Genomic DNA, 22,500 nt, shown 5'->3' on the forward strand with positions numbered 1-22,500 from the left:
TGTAAAGAGCCCAAAATGGCTCCTGTTAAGAGACACGCTTACGACGCAGAGTTTACACTCAAGGCCATTAGTCACGCAGGAGAACACGGGAATAGAGCAGCAGCCAGAGAGTTGAACATGAACCAATCAATGGTGCCGAAGTGGAGAAAGCAACAAGACGACCTGCGCCGAGTAAAGAAGACTAAACAGAGTTCAGAGGGAACAGAGCGAGACGGCTGCAGCTGGAGGACAAACTCCAACAGTGGGTTGTTGAACAGAGAGCAGCGAGTAGAAGAGTCCGTACGATCACTGTTCCACTGAAGGCAACAGCGCTAGCACGCTAACTTAGCAACAATGAGTTTAGAGGCGGTCCTTAACGTGACCCCAGCCTCGACTGTAGCGTCTGTTCTATGCGCCTTATAGTGCGGAAAATACGGTATATGAATAACAAGAATAGGAGTTTAACTCTCTCTTTTTCAATAACTTCATTCGTGTTCTTTTAAATTCAACAGCAGAATGTTTTGTATCCACAAGAAAAGGAGCATGTAGAGACCCGTTCTTTCACAAAGAGGATACAAAGACAGAGTTTAACTCTTTTCTCATGAAGCAGCGGCTCCGTGTTGTCGGTGTGGTGTCAGGGGAAGTGGCTCCATCTGGTGGCAGAAACAGTTACTGCAGCAGACAAACGGGGAACATTTTAATTAAGTTAGATTCATTTGTTCACAGAGAAACAATCTTTACATCACTGAGATGCTCCAATATAGTTAAACATGAGTATTTCTGTCTGTTGATTCACTGTTATGCACATTATGGCACAGGTTTTTCCTTTGTTAGGAAACCTGAGGAGGAGGAGGATGATGATGATGGTGATGATGGTGATGATGATGATGATGGTGATGATGATGATGATGGTTGAAATGTATTTTCACGCCCTGAAAAGAGTCTCACACAGTTTCCTCTCTCTGTTTGAAGAGTTTCCTTCCAAAACCACACAGTTCACCAGCAGAGGCTCAAACCAAAGTTCATTAAAGACGAAGAAGAAGTGAAGCCGATGGTGAACAACCTTAAAGCTGCATTCTCTCTAATGTCCAGCAGGAGGAGACTCCACTTAAAGCTGCATTCTCTCTAATGTCCAGCAGGAGGAGACTCCACTTAAAGCTGCATTCTCTCTAATGTCCAGCAGGAGGAGACTCCACTTAAAGCTGCATTCTCTCTAATGTCCAGCAGGAGGAGACTCCACTTAAAGCTGCATTCTCTCTAATGTCCAGCAAGAGGAGACTCCACTTAAAGCTGCATTCTCTCTAATGTCCAGCAGGAGGAGACTCCACTTAAAGCTGCTTTCTCTCTAATGTCCAGCAGGGGGAGACTCCACTTAAAGCTGCATTCTCTCTAATGTCCAGCAGGAGGAGACTCCACTTAAAGCTGCTTTCTCTCTAATGTCCAGCAGGAGGAGACTCCACTTAAAGCTGCATTCTCTCTAATGTCCAGCAGGAGGAGACTCCACTTAAAGCTGCATTCTCTCTAATGTCCAGCAGGAGGAGACTCCACTTAAAGCTGCATTCTCTCTAATGTCCAGCAGGAGGAGACTCCACTTAAAGCTGCATTCTCTCTAATGTCCAGCAGGAGGAGACTCCACTTAAAGCTGCATTCTCTCTAATGTCCAGCAGGAGGAGACTCCACTTAAAGCTGCATTCTCTCTAATGTCCAGCAGGAGGAGACTCCACTTAAAGCTGCATTCTCTCTAATGTCCAGCAGGAGGAGACTCCACTTAAAGCTGCATTCTCTCTAATGTCCAGCAGGAGGAGACTCCACTTAAAGCTGCATTCTCTCTAATGTCCAGCAGGAGGAGACTCCACTTAAAGCTGCATTCTCTCTAATGTCCAGCAGGAGGAGACTCCACTTAAAGCTGCATTCTCTCTAATGTCCAGCAAGAGGAGACTCCACTTAAAGCTGCATTCTCTCTAATGTCCAGCAGGAGGAGACTCCACTTAAAGCTGCTTTCTCTCTAATGTCCAGCAGGGGGAGACTCCACTTAAAGCTGCATTCTCTCTAATGTCCAGCAGGAGGAGACTCCACTTAAAGCTGCTTTCTCTCTAATGTCCAGCAGGAGGAGACTCCACTTAAAGCTGCATTCTCTCTAATGTCCAGCAGGAGGAGACTCCACTTAAAGCTGCATTCTCTCTAATGTCCAGCAGGAGGAGACTCCACTTAAAGCTGCATTCTCTCTAATGTCCAGCAGGAGGAGACTCCACTTAAAGCTGCATTCTCTCTAATGTCCAGCAGGAGGAGACTCCACTTAAAGCTGCATTCTCTCTAATGTCCAGCAGGAGGAGACTCCACTTAAAGCTGCATTCTCTCTAATGTCCAGCAGGAGGAGACTCCACTTAAAGCTGCATTCTCTCTAATGTCCAGCAGGAGGAGACTCCACTTAAAGCTGCATTCTCTCTAATGTCCAGCAGGAGGAGACTCCACTTAAAGCTGCATTCTCTCTAATGTCCAGCAGGAGGAGACTCCACTTAAAGCTGCATTCTCTCTAATGTCCAGCAGGAGGAGACTCCACTTAAAGCTGCATTCTCTCTAATGTCCAGCAGGAGGAGACTCCACTTAAAGCTGCATTCTCTCTAATGTCCAGCAGGAGGAGACTCCACTTAAAGCTGCATTCTCTCTAATGTCCAGCAGGAGGAGACTCCACTTAAAGCTGCTTTCTCTCTAATGTCCAGCAGGAGGAGACTCCACTTAAAGCTGCATTCTCTCTAATGTCCACCAGGAGGAGACCTCACTTAAAGCTGCATTAAGAAGTGTGATTTTATAGAAGTCAATGAGAAAATGAGCCTAAACTTTAGAGCCAAACAGACCAGAAAGAGGTGGATTAGGAATTGATTCAGAAAATCTCAGCAGCTTCACTTTAAACTCTCACATCTGGTAAAAAGAAAGGTTGATATATTGGGATGTTGTGACTCCACTTCCTGTTTGGATTGTCTTCAGGGCGGTCGGGCCTCTGTGGACGGATGATGTGTGGTCTTTTGGAAAGGAGCTCTTCACGTGTGTGTAACTGAGCTGTGCTGTAAACTGTTGTTTCCAGGTCCGTCAGGCCAGAAGGCTCTCCAGCCCGTGTATACAGAGGTATACGCCATTCTGCAGTGGTGAATGCAGCACGTATGTTTGACCCCAAATCCGCCCATTAACCCCAGCCACCAGTCTGCCTTTACCGAGCATTTACCCTGCACACTACAGGAGTCCTCAGGAGACCAAAGCAGAACCCCATAGGTTGTTTGTGCGAGCGGCGCCCTCTAGCGGCCGTAGTGATTATGACGGGAGCAAAGGAGGAAGTCAGGGGACGTAGAATAAACAGTGGATGTGTAAAAGAACTAGATACAGTGGAGCACAGACGTCTCTTTCCCAATGTAAGTCAACGGGAAAGAGTCTTTTTGGTCCAGAGGGCGGACACGGAAGTTGTAATACTACCGTTTATCCACTTATCAAACTGGCTCCAACCTCCAGCAGCCTGTCATTGAGGCCCAGGAGAGCGCCGTTCATGTCCCACGTGGAAACAAAAGTCAACGTTGGTTTATTTTAATTTACGTGCAGCGTTCTACGTCAGTGAAAGCGGCAGTCGGCAAGTCTGGCAGATCGAGTTGACTCGGTCAAATTTTGAATGTTTCCAACTTTCACGCCCCTCCCCCTCTACCACCGAGCTCCTCCCTCCCTCCTATCGAGTGCTCGTCAGTGCACGTGCACCAGATTCCTGTTAACGCGCCTGTGTCTTCTCTCATCACTAAACTGCATGGAGTACACGCTACATGGAGGTAGTCTGGCTAACTTACTCATAGAGAGCAACTGCTAACTTAATTTAGCGTATGCTAGCTTGAGACGTGTGCATGTGATATTGTAACATGCGCGAGCGGCGGGGGAAATGTGACGCGTGCACGAACTGTGAACTGTGCTGAGTGGACAGGATGATACGGGCGAAACAAACAACCAGCTCTAGGCGCACGTAGAGGTGCGTTTTTTTCCCCCTCTAGCACCGAGCTCCTCCCTCCCTTCTATCGAGTGCTCGTCAGTGCACGTGCACCAGATTCTTGTGAACGCGCCTGTGTCTTCTCTCATCAATAAACAGCATGGAGTACACGCTACATGGAGGTAGTCTGGCTAACTTACTCATAGATAGCCACTGCTAACTTCGTTTAGCGTATGCTAGCTTGAGGCGTGTGCATGTGGTATTGTAACATGCGCGAGCGGCGGGGGAACTGTGACGCGTGCACGAACTGTGAACTGTGCTGAGTGGACAGGATGATACAAACAACAAGCTCTAGGTGCGCGTAGAGGCGCGTTTTTTCTTAAACCGGAGGGTTTCTGTTGTTCTATCGGAGCAGAGTGTCGACTTCAGTGAATCTGATCAAACAAATGTTAAAGCCCGTCCGTTTAAGTTGGCGTAAAAACGTAAAACCTCACAGAGGACTTTTGGGATTAATCAGGTTCTCTATTGGGTTTAAATCACCAAATCCTTCGCCATCATCTTGGCAGTAAACCTTCCTGACTCCTGCTCGTGCTGCGTTTAGTTAACCTAACACTTTTGAGGGGGAGAAGTTCAGCATCCGTGAGGAACTCGGAGTAGAGCCGCTGCTCCTTTGTGTTGAAAGGAGCCAGTTGAGGTGGTTCAGGATCATCTGGTAAGGATGAACCCTGGGCGCCTCCCTAGGGAGGTGTTCCAGGCACGTCCAGCTGGGAGGAGGCCTCGGGGAAGACCCAGGACCAGGTGGAGAGATTAGATCTCCACACTGGCCTGGGAACGCCTCAGGATCCCCCAGTTAGAGCTGGTTAATGTGGCCCGGGAAAGGGAAGTTTGGGGTCCCCTGCTGGAGCTGCTGCCCCCGCGACCCGACCCCGGATAAGAGGCTGAAGATGAGATGAGATGAGATAACCCCTGCTGTTCTGTTTAGTTATAAGGACGCGTTGATCTGCTGCCACCGGTGGGGGGAGGAAACTCCTCCTGTGGGTCGTATTCAAGGGCAGGAACAAACAACCTATATGGTCGTTTGGCTCGGAGCTTCTCTTGAGGGCTCCGTGTCTTCCTCCAGAGTGACTCCTGTAGTGTTCATCCATCCTAAAGCTACCGCTCGCTGTACGGCAGCAGTGGAACAACCCTTTAAAATCACAGCTGAAGTCTGAGTCCAGGTGTTGGACTTGAGCTTGGAGAGCATCTAACGCCTGAACGCTGTTTGTCGGCAGCGTCCTCATCCTCCATCGTAACCCTTCCCACCCAGGCTTCATCATCGTCTTCCTGACCTGCCATCGGTTCATTGATCCATGACATCCTCCTCTTTTATTTTGGTTGTTTTTACATTTAGACGACAGTGGATTCAGAGGTCATCTCACCGTCTTTGTGAAGCCAATCGTTCCCTTCTTTACTCTCCTAACGTGAGCGTTCACCTCTGAACCTTTCCTCCCTGTCTCAGCTGGTTTTTCAAGTGTGTGTGTGTGTGTGTGTGTGTGTGTCATAATAACATTAACAACCTTCCAGACTCCCAGCAGAACTTCGCAAACTCATCATGAGCTTTTTCTGTTTTTCCCGCTAACCCTTTGTGTCTCTTTGTATTTCCTCTGTGTGTGTTTGTGTGTGTGTGTGTGTGTGTGTGTGTGTGTCTGCTTTTCAGAGAGTGAGGTGTGACAGTGACGTACTAACCTTCCCCAAATGAGTCCTGCTGCCTACCTTCTGCCCCTCCCACCGCTGCTCATCGTCCAATCACCAAGCCCACGTGCCTCTCCGCTCCCTTAACCGCTGTTCGATCCCTTCGCCTCCTGCTCCTTGACAACATCAGCGGCGTCGCTCGTTCGTATGTGTCGCTTGTCTCTGCATGAGCCCTTGTTGTTGTTGTCACAGTTCACAGCATTTGCTTTTGGACGGATGTTGTGTGACCATCAGCGAAGAAGCCGGCAGGTAAAAAACGTCATCAAAGTCCTGGTGGGCGAATGTTTGCCAAACTTAACATGAACCCATAAAACCCGCATGTTGTTTTCGTTTCTTTTGATATCAAGATCGTGTGTCACATCAAGTCCCATGTCCAAGTTTACTCTGTCACTGCTTCCTTGAGCACCAGCAAACACGACTTTGTGATCTGACGCTAATGACGCCTTTCACGCCGCTGTGACCCTTTAAAACCCAAACGCTTCTCCTCTGTTACTACACCTGAAGGTGAGTCACAGTTATAGACTCGCAATTACAAATCCATCTGCTACCTCAGCACCGCGGACAGCGCCAGGGCCTCATCAATACTCGGTTAGGCTCATTTCTGCTTTACGTTAGAGACGGAAACGATGGACGCAGAGTACGGACAGAAGGCTCCGTCCTCTGCGCACATCGTGTCCGTATTTCGGTCCGTCCTTTGCGTCCGTCTCCTCCGTATTTCTGTCCGTACCCTGAAAGCTGACGGATGCGTACAGATACGGAGCAAACGTTGCAGTACCACCTGAAATCGTGGGGGCAGCGTCGAGCACCGCACACAAAACAGTGGCGTGAATATCAGGAGCGAGCGAGTCATCGAAGCCCCGACGGACGTCCTGAAACACTGAAAGAGACGTCGGTCGTCACTTTGTCTCATCTGTCAAACCAACGTGTGGAATTCTCCGTCCACACTCTGGGACGTCTTTAGTGTCTCACAGACCACCGCCGTCTACAACGCTGCCGCCATTTTGACTCAGGACGCTTCTCTCCCCCATCGCCTCCATCTTTGTTGGGGTCAAACTTTACAGGAGGAACTTTTGAATGTGAGCGACGCCCTCTAGAGGATGTTTTGCTCAACGTCCTTTCCAACGTAAGGACGCATGAAAGCGCGAGGACAGAGACGATGAGAACGAGGAGAACGATGAGAACGTACGTCTCTATCTACGCACCAAATCGAGCATAAATGAGCCTCTAGTCTGCTGATCAGAAAGAGCACTTCGTAGCTGCTAGCATTCGGTGATATGTTAAATTTTCCACCGTCAACCCTGTGTGGCTCAACGCAAGAACAGTGCAGGGCTCAAGCAGCGAGGCTTTGTCCATCTTGTCTGCGTGTAATTGTTCTCAAAACCCCCTCGCTACAAGAAACAACAACAACGTCTTAGCAACGACTTCCATTAACCTCGAGTTTACAGCTGCGGGACTCACTAACCCTTTGTTCTCTGGATCCTTCTGTTGAATCTGGAGCGGGCTCCTGAAATTGGGCCTTTGATCCGTAAATTCACGTTAAACACAAAGGGAAAATCTCCTTTACCCACATGTTGTTTCCTTTCTGTGCTTTGCTTCACGCTGTTAGCACGTCACACGCTTCACTCATCTGATTGGTTGGTTTGGCCCGTGTGTTGGTGACAGACAGATGGTTTATCCAATCAGGAGGAGTCAGGTTAACCCCGACCACCTGGAGTTAAGTGTCGTCCCCCCTCAGGTCGCCTGCTGAGAAGCTGATTTCCTAAAATGTCAAACTTTTAGTTAAACTCGTTTGCTGGTGAACAAGTTTCATATTTTGACCTGCAGCTGCAACGAGACGCTGCTGCCTGAATGACGACCTTTCCCCTTTTTATTTTCTCCTCTCCTCTCGCTGCACTCCTCCTCCATCCATCCATCATCCATCCATCGAGTCATCGCTGTGCTCCGTCCGTCATTCACCCCCATCTTTCTTTCTCCCCTCTCACTTCACCTCCTCTCTCCGTCTCTCCCTCCAGGAACGCAGTGACTCTCCCTCCCCAACGTCCTCCTCCACCTTCTACTACCCCCTCGACCCGGAACTACACTACCCACAATCCTCCTCCTCAGCGGGCCCTCAGCTTCACGCTGGATACGCACCACCAGGACAACTTCCTGGGCCTGCTCCCGTGGAGGCTGAGTGGCGTCCAGACCGTGATGATGCCCCTCCCTTCGGGGCGCTCCCGTCTGTCGTTGCAGGAGACGGTGCAGACTTCGAAGTAATGGAGGACGACGAGTCGCTGTGGAAACGCCGCAGCGAAATGGCCCCGCTGGGGTTTGTGGACGGCGGTGGTGGGGAGGAGCTTAGCGGTCGCACCACTGAGAAACCTGACCTGCAGATGACCCTGATTTGACGACGATGACAATGATCGGACACGTGATGAGGCTTCCTGGGAGCAGCTGTTTGTGGGAACAGACCTTCGTCCTTCACTTTGTCTTCCCGGATTTTATTCACTCCACAAAAACTGCGTCGTCATGCAAAGAACCCAACACTTGGACATTGTGCAGTGAAGTGTTGACGTGTTTCAGCAGCACCGTGAAACCGGGTCGTCACATCGACGGGCCGGTTTCATGATCCATGTGAGAAACAGACAAACCAAAGTTTTCTACAGCTCACGCGTGAGAGACTGACTAATCCAGCTCCTCAGTTTGTTTTTTAGATGTTATGAACTCTTTAATCCTAAATCTCTTCTCTACGACAGCGTATTAAGGCCAAGTATAAAAAAATGCTCCTTTGTGTTGAAAGGAGCCAGTTGAGGTGGTTCAGGATCATCTGGTAAGGATGAACCCTGGGCGCCTCCCTAGGGAGGTGTTCCAGGCACGTCCAGCTGGGAGGAGGCCTCGGGGAAGACCCAGGACCAGGTGGAGAGATTAGATCTCCACACTGGCCTGGGAACGCCTCAGGATCCCCCAGTTAGAGCTGGTTAATGTGGCCCGGGAAAGGGAAGTTTGGGGTCCCCTGCTGGAGCTGCTGCGCCCGAGACCTGATCCCGGATAAGCGGCTGAAGATGAGATGAGATGAATAATAATTACAGACCCAGGTGAGGGGGGGGAATATTTCGAGAGATTCAGATTAAAGCGGCAAATTTACGGGAAACTAAAGTCGCAGATTCACGAGATTCAAAGTCGAAAAAAAGTGTTTTGTTTTACACTCCGTGTTAAACGTCATCACTTCAGGATCAACGCTATTTTTTCCACTTTTTTCTCGTAGATTTTCCACTTTAATCTCTTTAATCTGTGACATTATTCTTAAAATACCACCCTCCCCTCCCTCAGGTCCGTTATGTGTTTGTGTTTTTCATACTTGGTCCTAAGACGCCGTCGTACTTCTCTCTCTGTCAAACAGACGTTTTAGCGCGTTAGAGCTCCAGAGTCCAGAGCCCAGATGAGATGTACTGCCACTGTCGGATGAAGTCCTTTTTAAAATGTCACACTTTCACAAATAAGAAGGAACAAACTTGTTCCAGGCGTCGCGCTCTTTCTGAGTCGATTCATTGATTCAAAAATGTCCTTTTCACAGAAACTCCTCCTGTGCGTCGCGTTCAAGGGCAGGAACAAACCTATATGTTCGTTTGGCTCGGAGCTTCTCTTGAGGGCTCCGTATCTTCCTCCAGAGTGACCCCTCTAGTGTTCATCCATCCTAAAGCCACCGCTCGCTGTACGGCAGCAGTGGAACAACCCTTTAAAATCACAGCTGAAGACTGAGTCCAGGTGTTTGACTTGAGCTTGAAGAGCATCTAACGCCTGAACGCTGTCCTTTTAATAATACATTTAATTTGAGGGCGCCTCTCTGGGCACTCGAGGACACCGTACAATTGCAAAATAGATAAAAAATAAATAAAATAGATAAAAACACTAAGAAGGAAATACAAAACAGATAAGAAAAGACAAAATGGATGGTTAAGTGGGGTAGGCAGTCCGGAATAGGTGAGTTTTTAGTTTTGATTTGAAGTGTGTGAAAGAGTCCAAGTTCCTGAGATCCGGTGGAAGTGCGTTTCAGAGTTGGGGGGGCAGAACGGCTGAAAGCCCTGCTCCCCATGGTGACAAGGCGGGCGGGGGGGACAGAGAGGTGGACAGAGGAGGCAGATCTGAGGGAACGGGAAGGGGTGGCGATGTTGAGGAGTTCAGACAGATAAGGAGGGGAGAGGTTGTGGATGGCCTTGAAGGTAAACAGGAGTATTTTGAATTCGATGCGGAGTTTGACCGGGAGCCAGTGGAGTTGCTGCAGAACAGGGGTGATGTGGTGGATGGAGGGGGTTCTGGTGATGATCCGAGCTGCAGAGTTCTGAACCAGTTGGAGTTTATGGAGGTGTTTGTAAGGTAGACCGAAGAGAAGGGAGTTACAGTAGTTTTCACACCTACGGGCCTCGTCGACAGCGACACTATAACACAGAACGAGCTCATCAGTGGATTTAGGAGGCGACGTAAATCTGCTGGAGCTCCTGAAATAGAAAAATCATATTTGCTGTAGTCTGACTCAAACACAACAAAGAGCTTTTCCTTCGTAAACATCCGACTGAACGCTTGCTGTGATTGGCTGCGAGTAAATCCGTTAAAGAAAGGATGAAACGAGGCGTCGTGTGACTGGAGAGGTTTTGATACTACTCTCATTCTTTCGCTCGATGTCTTTAAAGAACGTTTCCCAAACGTTTTCAGCTCAAAGGAGAAATGTGCCGCCTCGCCCCGAGACCCAAAGCTGCAGAACAACATCCTGAATCGTCACGACAACTACATTTAACAACTCAGAACACAACAAACCGTGAATTTAATTTGATTGGTTGAGAGGACGTATGGCGTTCGGGCTAAAAACAGGTTTGGTGCTGGTGGCGGTTTGGAAAGGAACTGCATCTTGAGATCATTTTAAAACAGGAAATAAAGAGATTTGGCAGAAACATTGATGAAGCAGTGAAAAGGTTCTGTAAACAGCAAAGTGACAAACTCATTTATTTAAATTTGGCTTTTATCTCGTTTTGGAAAAGAGCTCTTCATGTGTATTTATTACTTTACACAACAATCACTAAACGTGCTCAGTGTGAGGTGAGTTTCTAACATTAAATCTGGGAAATTCATTCACACATGGGCCTCAAAGTGATCCAGTAACGAGTCGCTGTGGCTGCAGGTTTTTATTCCAACCAAGCAAAAACACACCTGACTCTAGTTACTCCATCACCTGAACTGTCTTCACACAGTTGATTTGTTGGATCAGGTGTGTTTTTGATTGGTTAGAATGAAAACCTGCAGACACAGCGACTCTTTACTGGATCAGTTTGACACCCATGCATTAAAGCATCGTTATGCATTTTACTGCTAATTGCCGACCCAATAAAAACACATCCACTGACCCGTACTTTGGCAAAGACTCCCTGAAATGAATGGACGGGTAACGAGCCACGCCTCATCGTCCAGACCCAGTGTCTCTTACAGGAGGTCGGTTTTACATACAAACGAAAACCCCGTTTATAAAATATCAACGTGTCTGAAAAGGAAAACCTCTTTTCTTCTAGACTAGTCAGCATGACTGTGAGCTGAAGTCTGAACGTGACGTTATCTTGTTTTGGAAAAGAGCTCTTCAATTTTATTTATTACTTTACACAATAATCACTAAACGTGCTCAGTGTGAGGTGAGTTTCTAACATTAAATTGGGAAAATTAAGTCACATATTCAGTTTAATTTTATTTATAGTGTCAAATCATAACAGCAGTGATCTCAGGACACTTTACGGAGTAGGTAAAGACCACACTCTATGACTTATTCATGATTTACAGAGACCCAACAATTCCCCCGTAGAGTACGGTGGCGTTGAAAACCTTCACTATAACAGACAGGAACGTCAGACAGACCCAGCTCTGTGGAGGACGCACATCTGTCTGCATCGTTATGCATTTTACTGCAATAACAACACCTCCACTGACCCGTACTTTGGGAAAGACTCCCTGAAGTGGCGTGGGGCGGATTACCGGTAACGCCTCATCGTCCAGGCCCAGTGTCTCTTACAGGAGGGTGGTTTTACATACAAACGAAAACCCCGTTTATAAAATATCAACGTTTCTGAGAAGGAAAACCTCTTTTCTTCTAGAATAATCAGCTTGACTCTGTTGTTTTTCCTAAATCCATTGAAAACTCTGAGCTAAAGTCTGAACGTGAGCGACGCGGTGACACGGGACGCATGACTCCGATGAGTGAAACCAGACGATCTGAGCTTCGGGTGAAACGGGTAAATGTTAAAAGGATGGACTCGAGCGTGGACTCACCAGCTTCACTCCACGTGTCTTTGTAACGCCGTCACATGTCGATGTCATTCGTGTTGAACCCGAACTCGTCGTCGACGTGTAAATGTTTTTGGACCCGGCAGCCGTCTTCCTTCTTTCTGTGCGGAGCTGCTTTCAGCTTCGAGGATCATTCATTCGAGGATTTTATATATATATATATGTTGTTTACTGACACACACACACACACACACACACACACACACACTCCTGCTCCTGTTGGACATAAGCTGGGTAAAGTGCCTGCACTGTTCTTTCTAAAAAGGTTGATGGGGAAAAGCTGTTTTGACCCTTTTTAGTGGGATTAAAATACATTTGAACATGACTTTAACTGGAGTCAGGTGTCTTCTTTGGTAACGGGGGGCGTGATCTCACGTAAACTCACCCCAGGGTCTTTTTCCGCACTTGTGTCGGCGCTGCAGACGTTGATCATGATGCGGAGAACTGATCCCTTCACTGATGCTTTGGATTCAAACCGACATTAACCGATGTATACGTCTGTTTGTACTCATGTTTGTGAATTTGCTTCTATTTAATTCTACGTGTCATTTCATTGAAACTGTATTTTGGCCTCTTCCAGTGTCGTCCACCATCACAGATCTCATTTCAGGCCATTTGTCCTGATGACTGGCGGCCGTAAACCCCCCATTCTTCACGCTGTTCCCTCGTCGGGTGGAGCCTCTCCAGACGGACTCTTCTGAGGCGCTTCGTTGGTCAGTACGTCATGGTTCCTGGACGCCGGCTGCAGAGCCTCAGCCCCGCAGCGCCGCTACACGCTGCAGTCTCGTCCCACACGTCGAGGAGTTGCGTAAGATGAAGACATTTATCTGAGCTGTCTGAACGTCGTGACTTTGGTTTCTTTTTAAATAAATGTAAATGTATTCTGTGCTCAGTTTCTACATGATCTTCATCTTTACTCTGTTGAGAGTTATATTTGTACGTTGCAGGTCGGGTTAGGAGGTTAAGACATCTGAGATCTGCAGTGTTCGGACCAGAGCAACCGTTTGTTTCGAGAGCGCCCCTTTAATTTTATCCGCAGCACAAGAACTGGGAACGATCGTAGTTCTCAGAGCGCTTGCATGTGAGGCTGATGGATGATCTGTACCCAGGGTCGTGTCCTGATGGCAACCCAAGATTTGCTTGAGGTCTCGCGAGATGGTTAGCCTTAGGAAATAACCTTGAGTCGTTACGTTAGTTTAGGTGGTCGGGAAGCGAGTCTCACAAGACCTTTGGGACAGTGTTCACAAATCTAAGGTTACCATTTCGACAAGACCGTGATCTTGCCTACACGATGATAGATGAAAGCGGCCTACAGGAGCGACTAGGAGATACAGTAGGGCCTCATCCGGGAGAGGCGCTAACAGCAGGACGTGGCTAACAGTGATTAGCTCTGGGCAGCACGGTGAAGGCATTCAAAGGTCTTTTTTAACCACTAATGCTGCTGAAAATAACAGCAAACCTCTGCAGCAGCATGAGAAGAGTCCCTACACACACAACAAAGCAGCAACAGCGTAGTTAGTGAAGCCAGAGTTTATTAAAGAGTGTTTTAAAGGCTTACCTACTGGCCCCTGTACCAGCTCCTCTCATAGTAAAGTGGTAGTCGATGGCTTATTTGATGTTTGCAAGCGTGGAAAATGACCATGGGATGATTTTACACTTCTCCATCTTGATCCTTTTTGATATTTAAACACCACGTTAATGAGAAGTGACTCCCTCAGCCCGGAGCAGTGAACTCTGCCAAAGGTTAATGGACGGACTGTGATTCGCAGCCAGGATGTGTTCATCTAAACACCGCCTTCACGTCGTTATGTAACATGTGTTCTCCTCCAGCTGTTACAGTCAGCACTGTTAAATGATCCACAGTCCTATTTCAGGTCCAGTGTGTGTGGACTGCTGATTTATTCCTGAGGGGGAAGAGGCCGAGCACAGAGGCACTGACGTCTCCTTCCAGATGTTTCATATCAGGAAAAACACATTACAGCGATTCAAAACATTGCATCAGGTTTTTGGAATCGTTTCCTCGGAGCTCCCATTTTAAATCGACCCTGTTTTAAAAGTGACCTCCTCAAGGTGAAAAGGGAGGAAACGTTTGTCCGGCAAACCTTTAATTTTGCTGTTGAGATACAGAAAATAGGCAACGCTGACATCACATCGTCCGACTTAATTTACCCGTAAGAGCCTCATCAACAGACCTTTAAAAAGAAAAGATTCATGAGCCGAGAACTCCCGAAGACGGCTCTGAAACTCCCATCATCATCTCATCTTCAGCCTCTTATCCGGGGTCGGGTCTCAGGGGCAGCAGCTTTAGCAGGGGACCCCAAACTTCCCTTTCCCGGGCCACATTAACCAGCTCTAACTGGGGGATCCTGAGGCGTTCCCAGGCCAGTGTGGAGATCTAATCTCTCCACCTGGTCCTGGGTCTTCCCCGAGGCCTCCTCCCAGCTGGACGTGCCTGGAACACCTCCCTAGGGAGGCGCCCAGGGTTCATCCTTACCAGATGATCCTGAACCACCTCAACTGGCTCCTTTCAACACAAAGGAGCAGCGGCTCTACTCCGAGTTCCTCACGGATGCTGAACTTCTCCCCCTCTCTCTGAGGGAGACTCCAGACCCCCTCCTGAGGAAATCCATTTCACACGCTTGGACCCGCGACCTGGTTCTTTTTATTATTGTGCAACAATTTCACGATGTTTTCTAGAAGTTGGTGTCACTTTCTCAAATGGCACATCGACAGTTTTAAGACCAAATCAGAGACTAAAGAGACAGAGGTCCACATCAGGGCGACCCTTCTGCTCCGCCAAACACCAGCTTGATCCAAAACTACCAGCACCACCGTCTGATGGAGCCACCACCGCTCAGCGCCTACCGAGACGACGGGTTAGTTGACGGCGGTGGTGGGGAGGAGCTTAGCAGTCGCACCACTGAGAAACCTGACCTGCAGATGACCCTGATTTGACGACGATGACGATGATCGGCGGCTTCTAAAGGACACGTGATGAGGCTGTCTTAAATATCCTCCTACAAAAACTACCAGCACCACCGTCTGATGGAGCCACCGCCGCTCAGCACCTACCGGGACACATGAAAGCGAGGACGGAGCTGGCTGGAGTTCATGCGCTGAAATGGGGCCCCTGCTGATGGACCACAGAGGAACCAACCAAGTGTTTACAGAGAACGACAGAAACCAACCGGCGCTGCCAGCTGAGGATTAAATAACGAGCCAGTAAGAGTCGTGCGATGGAGCCCCGCTGCTTTACAGTCCGTCCAAAGGCTTCTTCTTCAAAGTGAAAGCTGCTTCATTAGCTTTTAAGTGCAGCAACATGAGCGTGATGTCACATGTTCACCCGGGTTAAAGGCAGGATGATGAGGATTGGTCGGTTGCAATTTGTAAAGACAACATTCAAAGTTGGCCCCTCTTTCATCAGCGGGTGATATCGAAGCTTTGTCCGCTTCGTGTTTCGCTTTGCTACACGTGTTTTCTCTTCGTGGTATTCATCATTTTTCGTAGCTTCCTCTTGGATGTGTGCTCACGATGTCGTGAACGATGCAATTTCTGAAACCACAAACATGATGAGAGTAAATGTTGCAGAGCGACTGTGACACGAGGACTTCACCGGGCTGTTTGGGCGGCTGGGAGGAGGCCTGAGTCATCGGACACACACACACACACACACACGCTCTGTGCAGGCCACTGACAGCTGCAGGAAAACATGCGCCAACTCTGACTTTGTTCTTCTCCCCTTTGTCTTTTTCACGCTCTCTCTCTCCAACTCGGACACGCCACGTACATAAATCATTGTTACTGTTGCTGACTGACTCAACTCCAGTGGAATCAGATTGATAGTTCCCACTCACACACACACACACACACACACACGCTGTGGGTTTCCAGGAAGAGCGGAGCGGAGTGATTGAACGTCCTCCAGCGGACTCCACATCATAAACAGGGACGATGAGACGTCCAACTGAGGCTGGAGCCGGCGTGAGGTCATATCCAGTGGACCTGCAGCTTTGGTTCAGTTATTACTTTTGATATCTGTTTAATGTGAACTCGTTTTACATGCGTGACTCGTGATTAACATTTTAAATGTATGTCTCCAAAGTCAATAATGAAGTTTCAGCGCTGGAGCCGACGTGGACGAGGAGCTTTGGGAACGTTTCCATGAGGCAAAGTCTTTCTCCCGATGATTGAAGGCTCCAGAACACGTCGAGGTTGTTCCCAAGTTCAAGAATAAAGTTTTAAATCAGTTTTTTAAAACATCTCCGGTTCAAATCCAAAGTTAAAGCCCCTCCTCCAATCTGAGTTTTTACAAAACATCCTAACTGTCATTTGACCTCTTTACTGTTGATAAAAACGAGTCTAAGGGCGCCCTCCCACTGTTCCCCCGTCCCGTGCCCCGTGCTTTAGGGTCCTTGTCCCCCCCTCCAGGCCCGTTTGTACTCACACTACCTGGGCCTCGGAGAATGCTTCTTGCTGCCTATACGTCATCACGCCGTTACACGTCACACGCATTGATGACGTCATGGCGATGCGTGGCTTTGTTTCCAGATCTTTCCGTAGACCTCGGAGTTTTTGTGCGTCTTGTCGACTGTTTTTGAATCTTTTCATCGAGCAAATCTGCAGTAAACACTCCACCTCCGCATCACACCAACGTGAACCTTTCACCGCCATTGTTTGAAATGTCCGCGCATGGTCCCTCCTTCTTTTTTCTACGTCCCAACAGGCGCACAGGAAATGACCTCAGAACCTCCGTAGGCCTCGTGCTCGTACACGTGCACACGCTCGTGCTCGTACACGTGCAAACGTGCTTTACTAAAGCCCACCTCTCCCAAACGGGCCGTGGACGGCCAGCTGGCCGCAGTTATGCGTGGAGCGGTTGAACTCACACTGGTCAAACGCACTAGGCTTTAGCTGAAAAAACGGTTTTGGCCCGGTGTGGAAGGACAGTGTGAGTGCGCCCTAACCGACCAAAGAGTTGATCCTCATTGTTCACATGTTCGGCCATTGTTTCTGTTTTGTTTCAACGGAGCGTTTGGACCAAACGGATGCATAGTGACTTAATATCAATCAAAGTTTGATCACTGATCCATGAACCAATCAGCTGTCTGATCTGTGAAACCCTGCTGGACGGGGAACTACTTGGACACAACAGCGTCACAGGAAGGTGAAAGCTCCGGCTCAGAGCGGACTGTCAGTCTCATCTCATCTTCAGCCTCTTATCCTGGATCAGGTCTCAGGGGCAGCCGCTTTAGCAGGGGACCCCAAACTTCCCTTTCCCGGGCCACATTAACCAGCTCTAACTGGGGGATCCTGAGGCGTTCCCAGGCCAGTGTGGAGATCTAATCTCTCCACCTGGTCCTGGGTCTTCCCCGAGGCCTCCTCCCAGCTGGACGTGCCTGGACCACCTCCCTAGGGAGGCGCCCAGAGGAAGAAAACAAGCTAACAGGCTAACAAACAACACATGCTAACGACACTGTTACCCTTCTGATACCTCTGATGTTTTTTTTAACCTTTTATGCAGAAAAAACACCTTAAACTAAATATTAATCATAGTAGAGGAGTTTTTACAGACTTTAAAACGTGTCTGGAGTCAAACATTAACTTTTAAGATGCAGTAAAAGTAATTTGGAAAGACAGTTCTACACTTTAAGACACCTTTGAGATAAAATGTCTTCTTTCTTTACTGCGCTTCACGTGGATCCTGGATAGAAACATACCACAAACTGCAGATGTCTTTTATTGTTCACTCATAATTTGATTGAACGTAGTGGAACACTTTGGTTTTCTGCGTCCAAACGTTCCTCCAGTAAATGCTCTTCCTGCTCCACCACAGCCTCATGACAGGAAATTAAACATCCAACAGTCCGTGTGTGAGGAGAGGCTCCTTCCCCCAGTGCATTTATTATTATTACATAACAGAGCTCAGCCTCTACACACACTCTTGGCAAGATCAGCATCTGTAAAATTGTTCCTTATGTTGAAGGGAACCTGGGAATCATTTCACTGATGTGCGCGACTCAGTCAAGACCCTGTGAAGTCGTTAAAAGGCCGTTAGCACCCCGTCATGGTCCCCTGGAAGCCCTTCAGGAGCACTTCTGGGAGGATTGTCACTCCTCTATGACGTGCTGATGAAATGTAAAGGCCGCAAGAAGCCATTCAAGGATACAAGGCACGTATTCAAGACCTCTTGAACTAATTCATCGGCCAATCGCACCTCTTCTTACTGTAATTCCCTGGAACCCCTTCAACCAACACAGAGACGCCTTTTCCTGTAACCGCACATCTTCAGTCTGGTTCAGTCCGGTTCAGTCGTCCGTCCACAGCAGCCGGCGTTATCAGAGCCTGAAAACAGGATCTTTAGAAACCAGGTCCCAGAGTGTGAAGATTGTAAACGCCCCCCATGGCGTTGTGGTCTGGACGGTGAAAGCTCAGACTTTGTTAAAGGACGGCGTCATGGCCTCACCTCTGACCTCTGACCCCGCGGCGTCACATAACAACAACAGTGCTGCTGCGTGAGAGGACAGAGACGGACCCAGAGACTGTTTAGTGAACTGGACTCTGAGCCACATACATGGGACTGAATGAGGCCCAGCACAGATGTCTCCCTTTTCCCTGATGCTCTGAATAAGGAGCTAAACTGCTCTAGGCTCTGTTTCTAAATCCAGTTCTAAGAAGCTGTGAAAAGTCTCTAAATGTAGTGAGAAAGTGGCGCCTGGGAGTGCTTTGGGACGGGGAAGGGGCTCCCAGCAGCACCCTCTGCTCAGTGAGGACACTAACTGCAGAGTGAAGGGGCTCCCAGCAGCCCCCTCTGCTCAGTGAGGACACTAACTGCAGAGTGAAGGGGCTCCCAGCAGCACCCTCTGCTCAGTGAGGACACTAACTGCAGAGTGAAGGGGCTCCCAGCAGCCCCCTCTGCTCAGTGAGGACACTAACTGCAGAGTGAAGGGGCTCCCAGCAGCCCCCTCTGCTCAGTGAGGACACTAACTGCAGAGTGAAGGGGCTCCCAGCAGCCCCCTCTGCTCAGTGAGGACACTAACTGCAGAGTGAAGGGGCTCCCAGCAGCCCCCTCTGCTCAGTGAGGACACTAACTGCAGACTGAAGGGGCTCCCAGCAGCCCCCTCTGCTCAGTGAGGACACTAACTGCAGAGTGAAGGGGCTCCCAGCAGCCCCCTCTGCTCAGTGAGGACACTAACTGCAGAGTGAAGGGGCTCCCAGCAGCCCCCTCTGCTCAGTGAGGACACTAACTGCAGAGTGAAGGGGCTCCCAGCAGCACCCTCTGCTCAGTGAGGACACTAACTGCAGAGTGAAGGGGCTCCCAGCAGCCCCCTCTGCTCAGTGAGGACACTAACTGCAGAGTGAAGGGGCTCCCAGCAGCACCCTCTGCTCAGTGAGGACACTAACTGCAGAGTGAAGGGGCTCCCAGCAGCACCCTCTGCTCAGTGAGGACACTAACTGCAGAGTGAAGGGGCTCCCAGCAGCCCCCTCTGCTCAGTGAGGACACTAACTACAGAGTGAAGGGGCTCCCAGCAGCCCCCTCTGCTCAGTGAGGACACTAACTGCAGAGTGAAGGGGCTCCCAGCAGCCCCCTCTGCTCAGTGAGGACACTAACTGCAGAGAGAAGGGGCTCCCAGCAGCACCCTCTGCTCAGTGAGGACACTAACTGCAGAGTGAAGGGGCTCCCAGCAGCCCCCTCTGCTCAGTGAGGACACTAACTGCAGTGTGATCGAACAAGGACGTGTTGATGTTGACATGAGGCTGAAGTAAAACGTCTGTGCGTGTCTTTCACACACAACAGCTGACTCAACTGTTTTATAAGTTAATCACCATTGTAAGGGTCTTTAAGGGTCTACCCCCCCCCCCCCAGTGTATGGGACTACTTTATGCATGAGTCATGATGTGGATGAATATGGAAATATGGAGCTCTTTTAAAATCCTGCTGTGTAAGAAACTTGTAATTTGTAATAATTCAATTTACATGAGTGATTTTTTTCCCCCATGCACACCTTTAATCCCTCTCTCTCTCTCTCTCACACACACACACACACACACACACACACACACTCCCTCCTCTGACAGACGTCACACACGCCCACCAATCGCCTCGTGTGTTTCCCTCCCGCAGCTTCTATAAACCGGGACAACCGGAGCCTGAAGTTCTTCACTGCGTCAGCTCGGTGCTCCACGGTCCCGGAGAACCTTTCACCCTCCTCTCCCGTACCCTCTGCGTTACAGCCCAGCCCCGGGTGTCCCGCTCACTCTGTCCCATCATGCGTCTCCACTTGGTCCTGTGCGTAACGGCCGCGCTCGTGTGTCCGTATCTGTCCGCCGGGTCTCGGATAGCCAAACGCTTCGCCATCGGCTGCTCGGAGAAGTGCGATAAGTCCCAGTGCGCGCCGATCCCCGCGGACTGCCTGGCCGGGGACGTGCTGGACCGCTGCGACTGCTGCCCGGTGTGCGCGTCCGGAGAGGGCGAGCAGTGCGGCGGCACCGGAGACCGCGAGTGCGCCGAGGGGATGCAGTGCGTGGTGAACGACGGCGTGGAGGTGTCCGCCACCGTCAGGCGGAGAGGCAGGGCCGGCGTGTGCGTGTGCTCCGGCTCCGAGCCGGTGTGCGGCAGCGACGGCGTCTCCTACCGGAACATCTGCGAGCTGAAGCGCGTCAGCAACCGGGCGACGAAGCTGCAGCAGCCGCCGGTGATCTTCATCCAGAGAGGGACCTGCGGGAAAGGTGAGTGTGTGTGTGTGTGTTTGAGTGTGTGTGTGTGTGTGTGTGTGTGCGCGCGCGCGCGCTGAACTTGGATGACCTCATGAGGTCTTGGATGAGGACACTTTAGCACATGTTATGGCTCCTTGAGGACACTTATGCACGTTTTGGCTCCTAGGGGACACTTTAGCACACATTTTGGGTCCTTGAGGACACTTTAGCACACGTTTTGGCTCCTAGAGGACACTTTTGCACACTTTTTGGTTCCTAGAGGACACTTTAGCACACGTGTTGACTCCTAGAGGGCACTTCAATACACGTTTTGGCTCCTAGAGGACACTTTAGCACACGTTTTGGCTCCTAGAGGACACTTTAGCACATGTTTTGGCTCCAAGAGGAAACTTTAGCACACGTTTTGGCTCCTAGAGGGCACTTTTGCACACATTTTGGCTCCTAGAGGGCACTCTAGCAGGTATTTTGGCTTCCGTGAGGGCACTTTTTCAACAATTTTTGTAAAATATGATCCTGTTTTTGTTGCCCTGTCACCATGGCAACCTGCAGAGATGTTAGCAGGCCAAGGAAACCAAACCATGACAAACCTCAGTGACTGTAGAGTTTAGACTGATGTGATTTAATGTTGTAACTGATCCAGAGTCTGTGGAGCCAAACAGTCGTCACACAAATGAATTATTCATCAGTATTTAAGATTTTCTGCTGCAGAATCCTGAGCTTTTGTTCTCGTTTGCATTCCCTCAGTGACGTGAGTGAAGAGTTGGTTCAGATACGTTCATGTTTAAGGAACATTTAGAGTTTAGTGCAAACGTTGGGCTGAAGTTGCTCCGGTGTCGGCAGAGTTTCTGAATCCAGGTCTCAGGGTCTGAGGTGAGAACAGTGGATCGCTCCATCTCCTGGTTCTGCTCAACAGGAGCTTTAATGGGGTTTCAGCTTCACTCCAACGTCATGTTTTAATCTGCAGTGAATGAAACTTCTGTAACGATCTTTCATGTTTTAAATCTTTTATGTTTTATGTGTTTTCTCGGTGCTTTGAATGTTTTACGTAACTTTCACCGACCTTGTTGTTGAATCGGGCTCGATAAATAAACCTGCCCTGCAGAGGAGGAGCGTCCGGATACACCGATTATGCAAAACACGCAGTTTCATAACGTCAGGGTTTAATAACACCAGGGTTTAATAACACCAGGGTTTAATAACACCAGGGTTTAATAACACCAGGGTTTAATAACACCAGGGTTTAATAACACCAGAGTTTAATAACACCAGGGTTTAATAACACCAGGGTTTAATAACGCCAGGGTTTAATAACACCAGAGTTTCATAACACCAGGGTTTAATAACACCAGGGTTTAATAACACCAGGGTTTAATAACACCAGGGTTTAATAACGTCAGGGTTTAATAACACCAGGGTTTAATAACACCAGGGTTTAATAACACCAGGGTTTAATAACACCAGGGTTTAATAACACCAGGGTTTAATAACACCAGGGTTTAATAACGCCAGGGTTTAATAACACCAGAGTTTCATAACACCAGGGTTTAATAACACCAGGGTTTAATAACACCAGGGTTTAATAACACCAGGGTTTAATAACACCAGGGTTTAATAACACCAGGGTTCAATAACACCAGGGTTTAATAACACCAGGGTTTAATAACACCAGGGTTTAATAACACCAGGGTTTAATAACACCAGGGTTTCATAACCAGGGTTTAATAACACCAGGGTTTAATAACACCAGGGTTTAATAACACCAGGGTTTAATAACACCAGGGTTTAATAACCAGGGTTTAATAACACCAGGGTTTAAT

The 22,500-nt window shown here is 48.9% G+C and overlaps 2 protein-coding genes across 7 annotated transcripts in view; both read left to right on the forward strand.

Annotated features, from left to right (window-relative positions):
• Positions 1 to 12,277, forward strand: part of LOC310960593 (pleckstrin homology domain-containing family A member 1-like) — a 28,584-nt gene extending 16,307 nt beyond the window's left edge. For 3 of the 6 annotated variants that reach the window (XM_083932326.1, XM_083932321.1, XM_083932322.1), the window contains exon 12: positions 7,681 to 12,277. In XM_083932326.1, coding sequence (XP_083788452.1) covers positions 7,681 to 8,055 — 375 coding nt within the window. In that variant the 3' untranslated portion in view covers positions 8,056 to 12,277. Of the gene's footprint in view, positions 1 to 3,061; positions 3,136 to 7,680 lie in introns of all 6 variants that reach the window. The other 3 variants (XM_083932323.1, XM_083932324.1, XM_083932325.1) reach the window with 2 other exon arrangements.
• A 7,864-nt stretch (positions 12,278 to 20,141) lies between these two features.
• The window catches only part of LOC310961346 (serine protease HTRA1B-like), a 24,917-nt gene continuing 22,558 nt past the window's right edge, over positions 20,142 to 22,500 (forward strand). Inside the window, exon 1 of the mRNA XM_083933376.1 lies at positions 20,142 to 20,695. Coding sequence (XP_083789502.1) covers positions 20,236 to 20,695 — 460 coding nt within the window. The 5' untranslated portion in view covers positions 20,142 to 20,235. The remainder of the gene's footprint in view (positions 20,696 to 22,500) is intronic.

Source organism: Echiichthys vipera (genome assembly GCF_963691815.1).
Source record: "Echiichthys vipera genome assembly, chromosome: 18".
NCBI lineage: Eukaryota > Metazoa > Chordata > Actinopteri > Perciformes > Trachinidae > Echiichthys > Echiichthys vipera.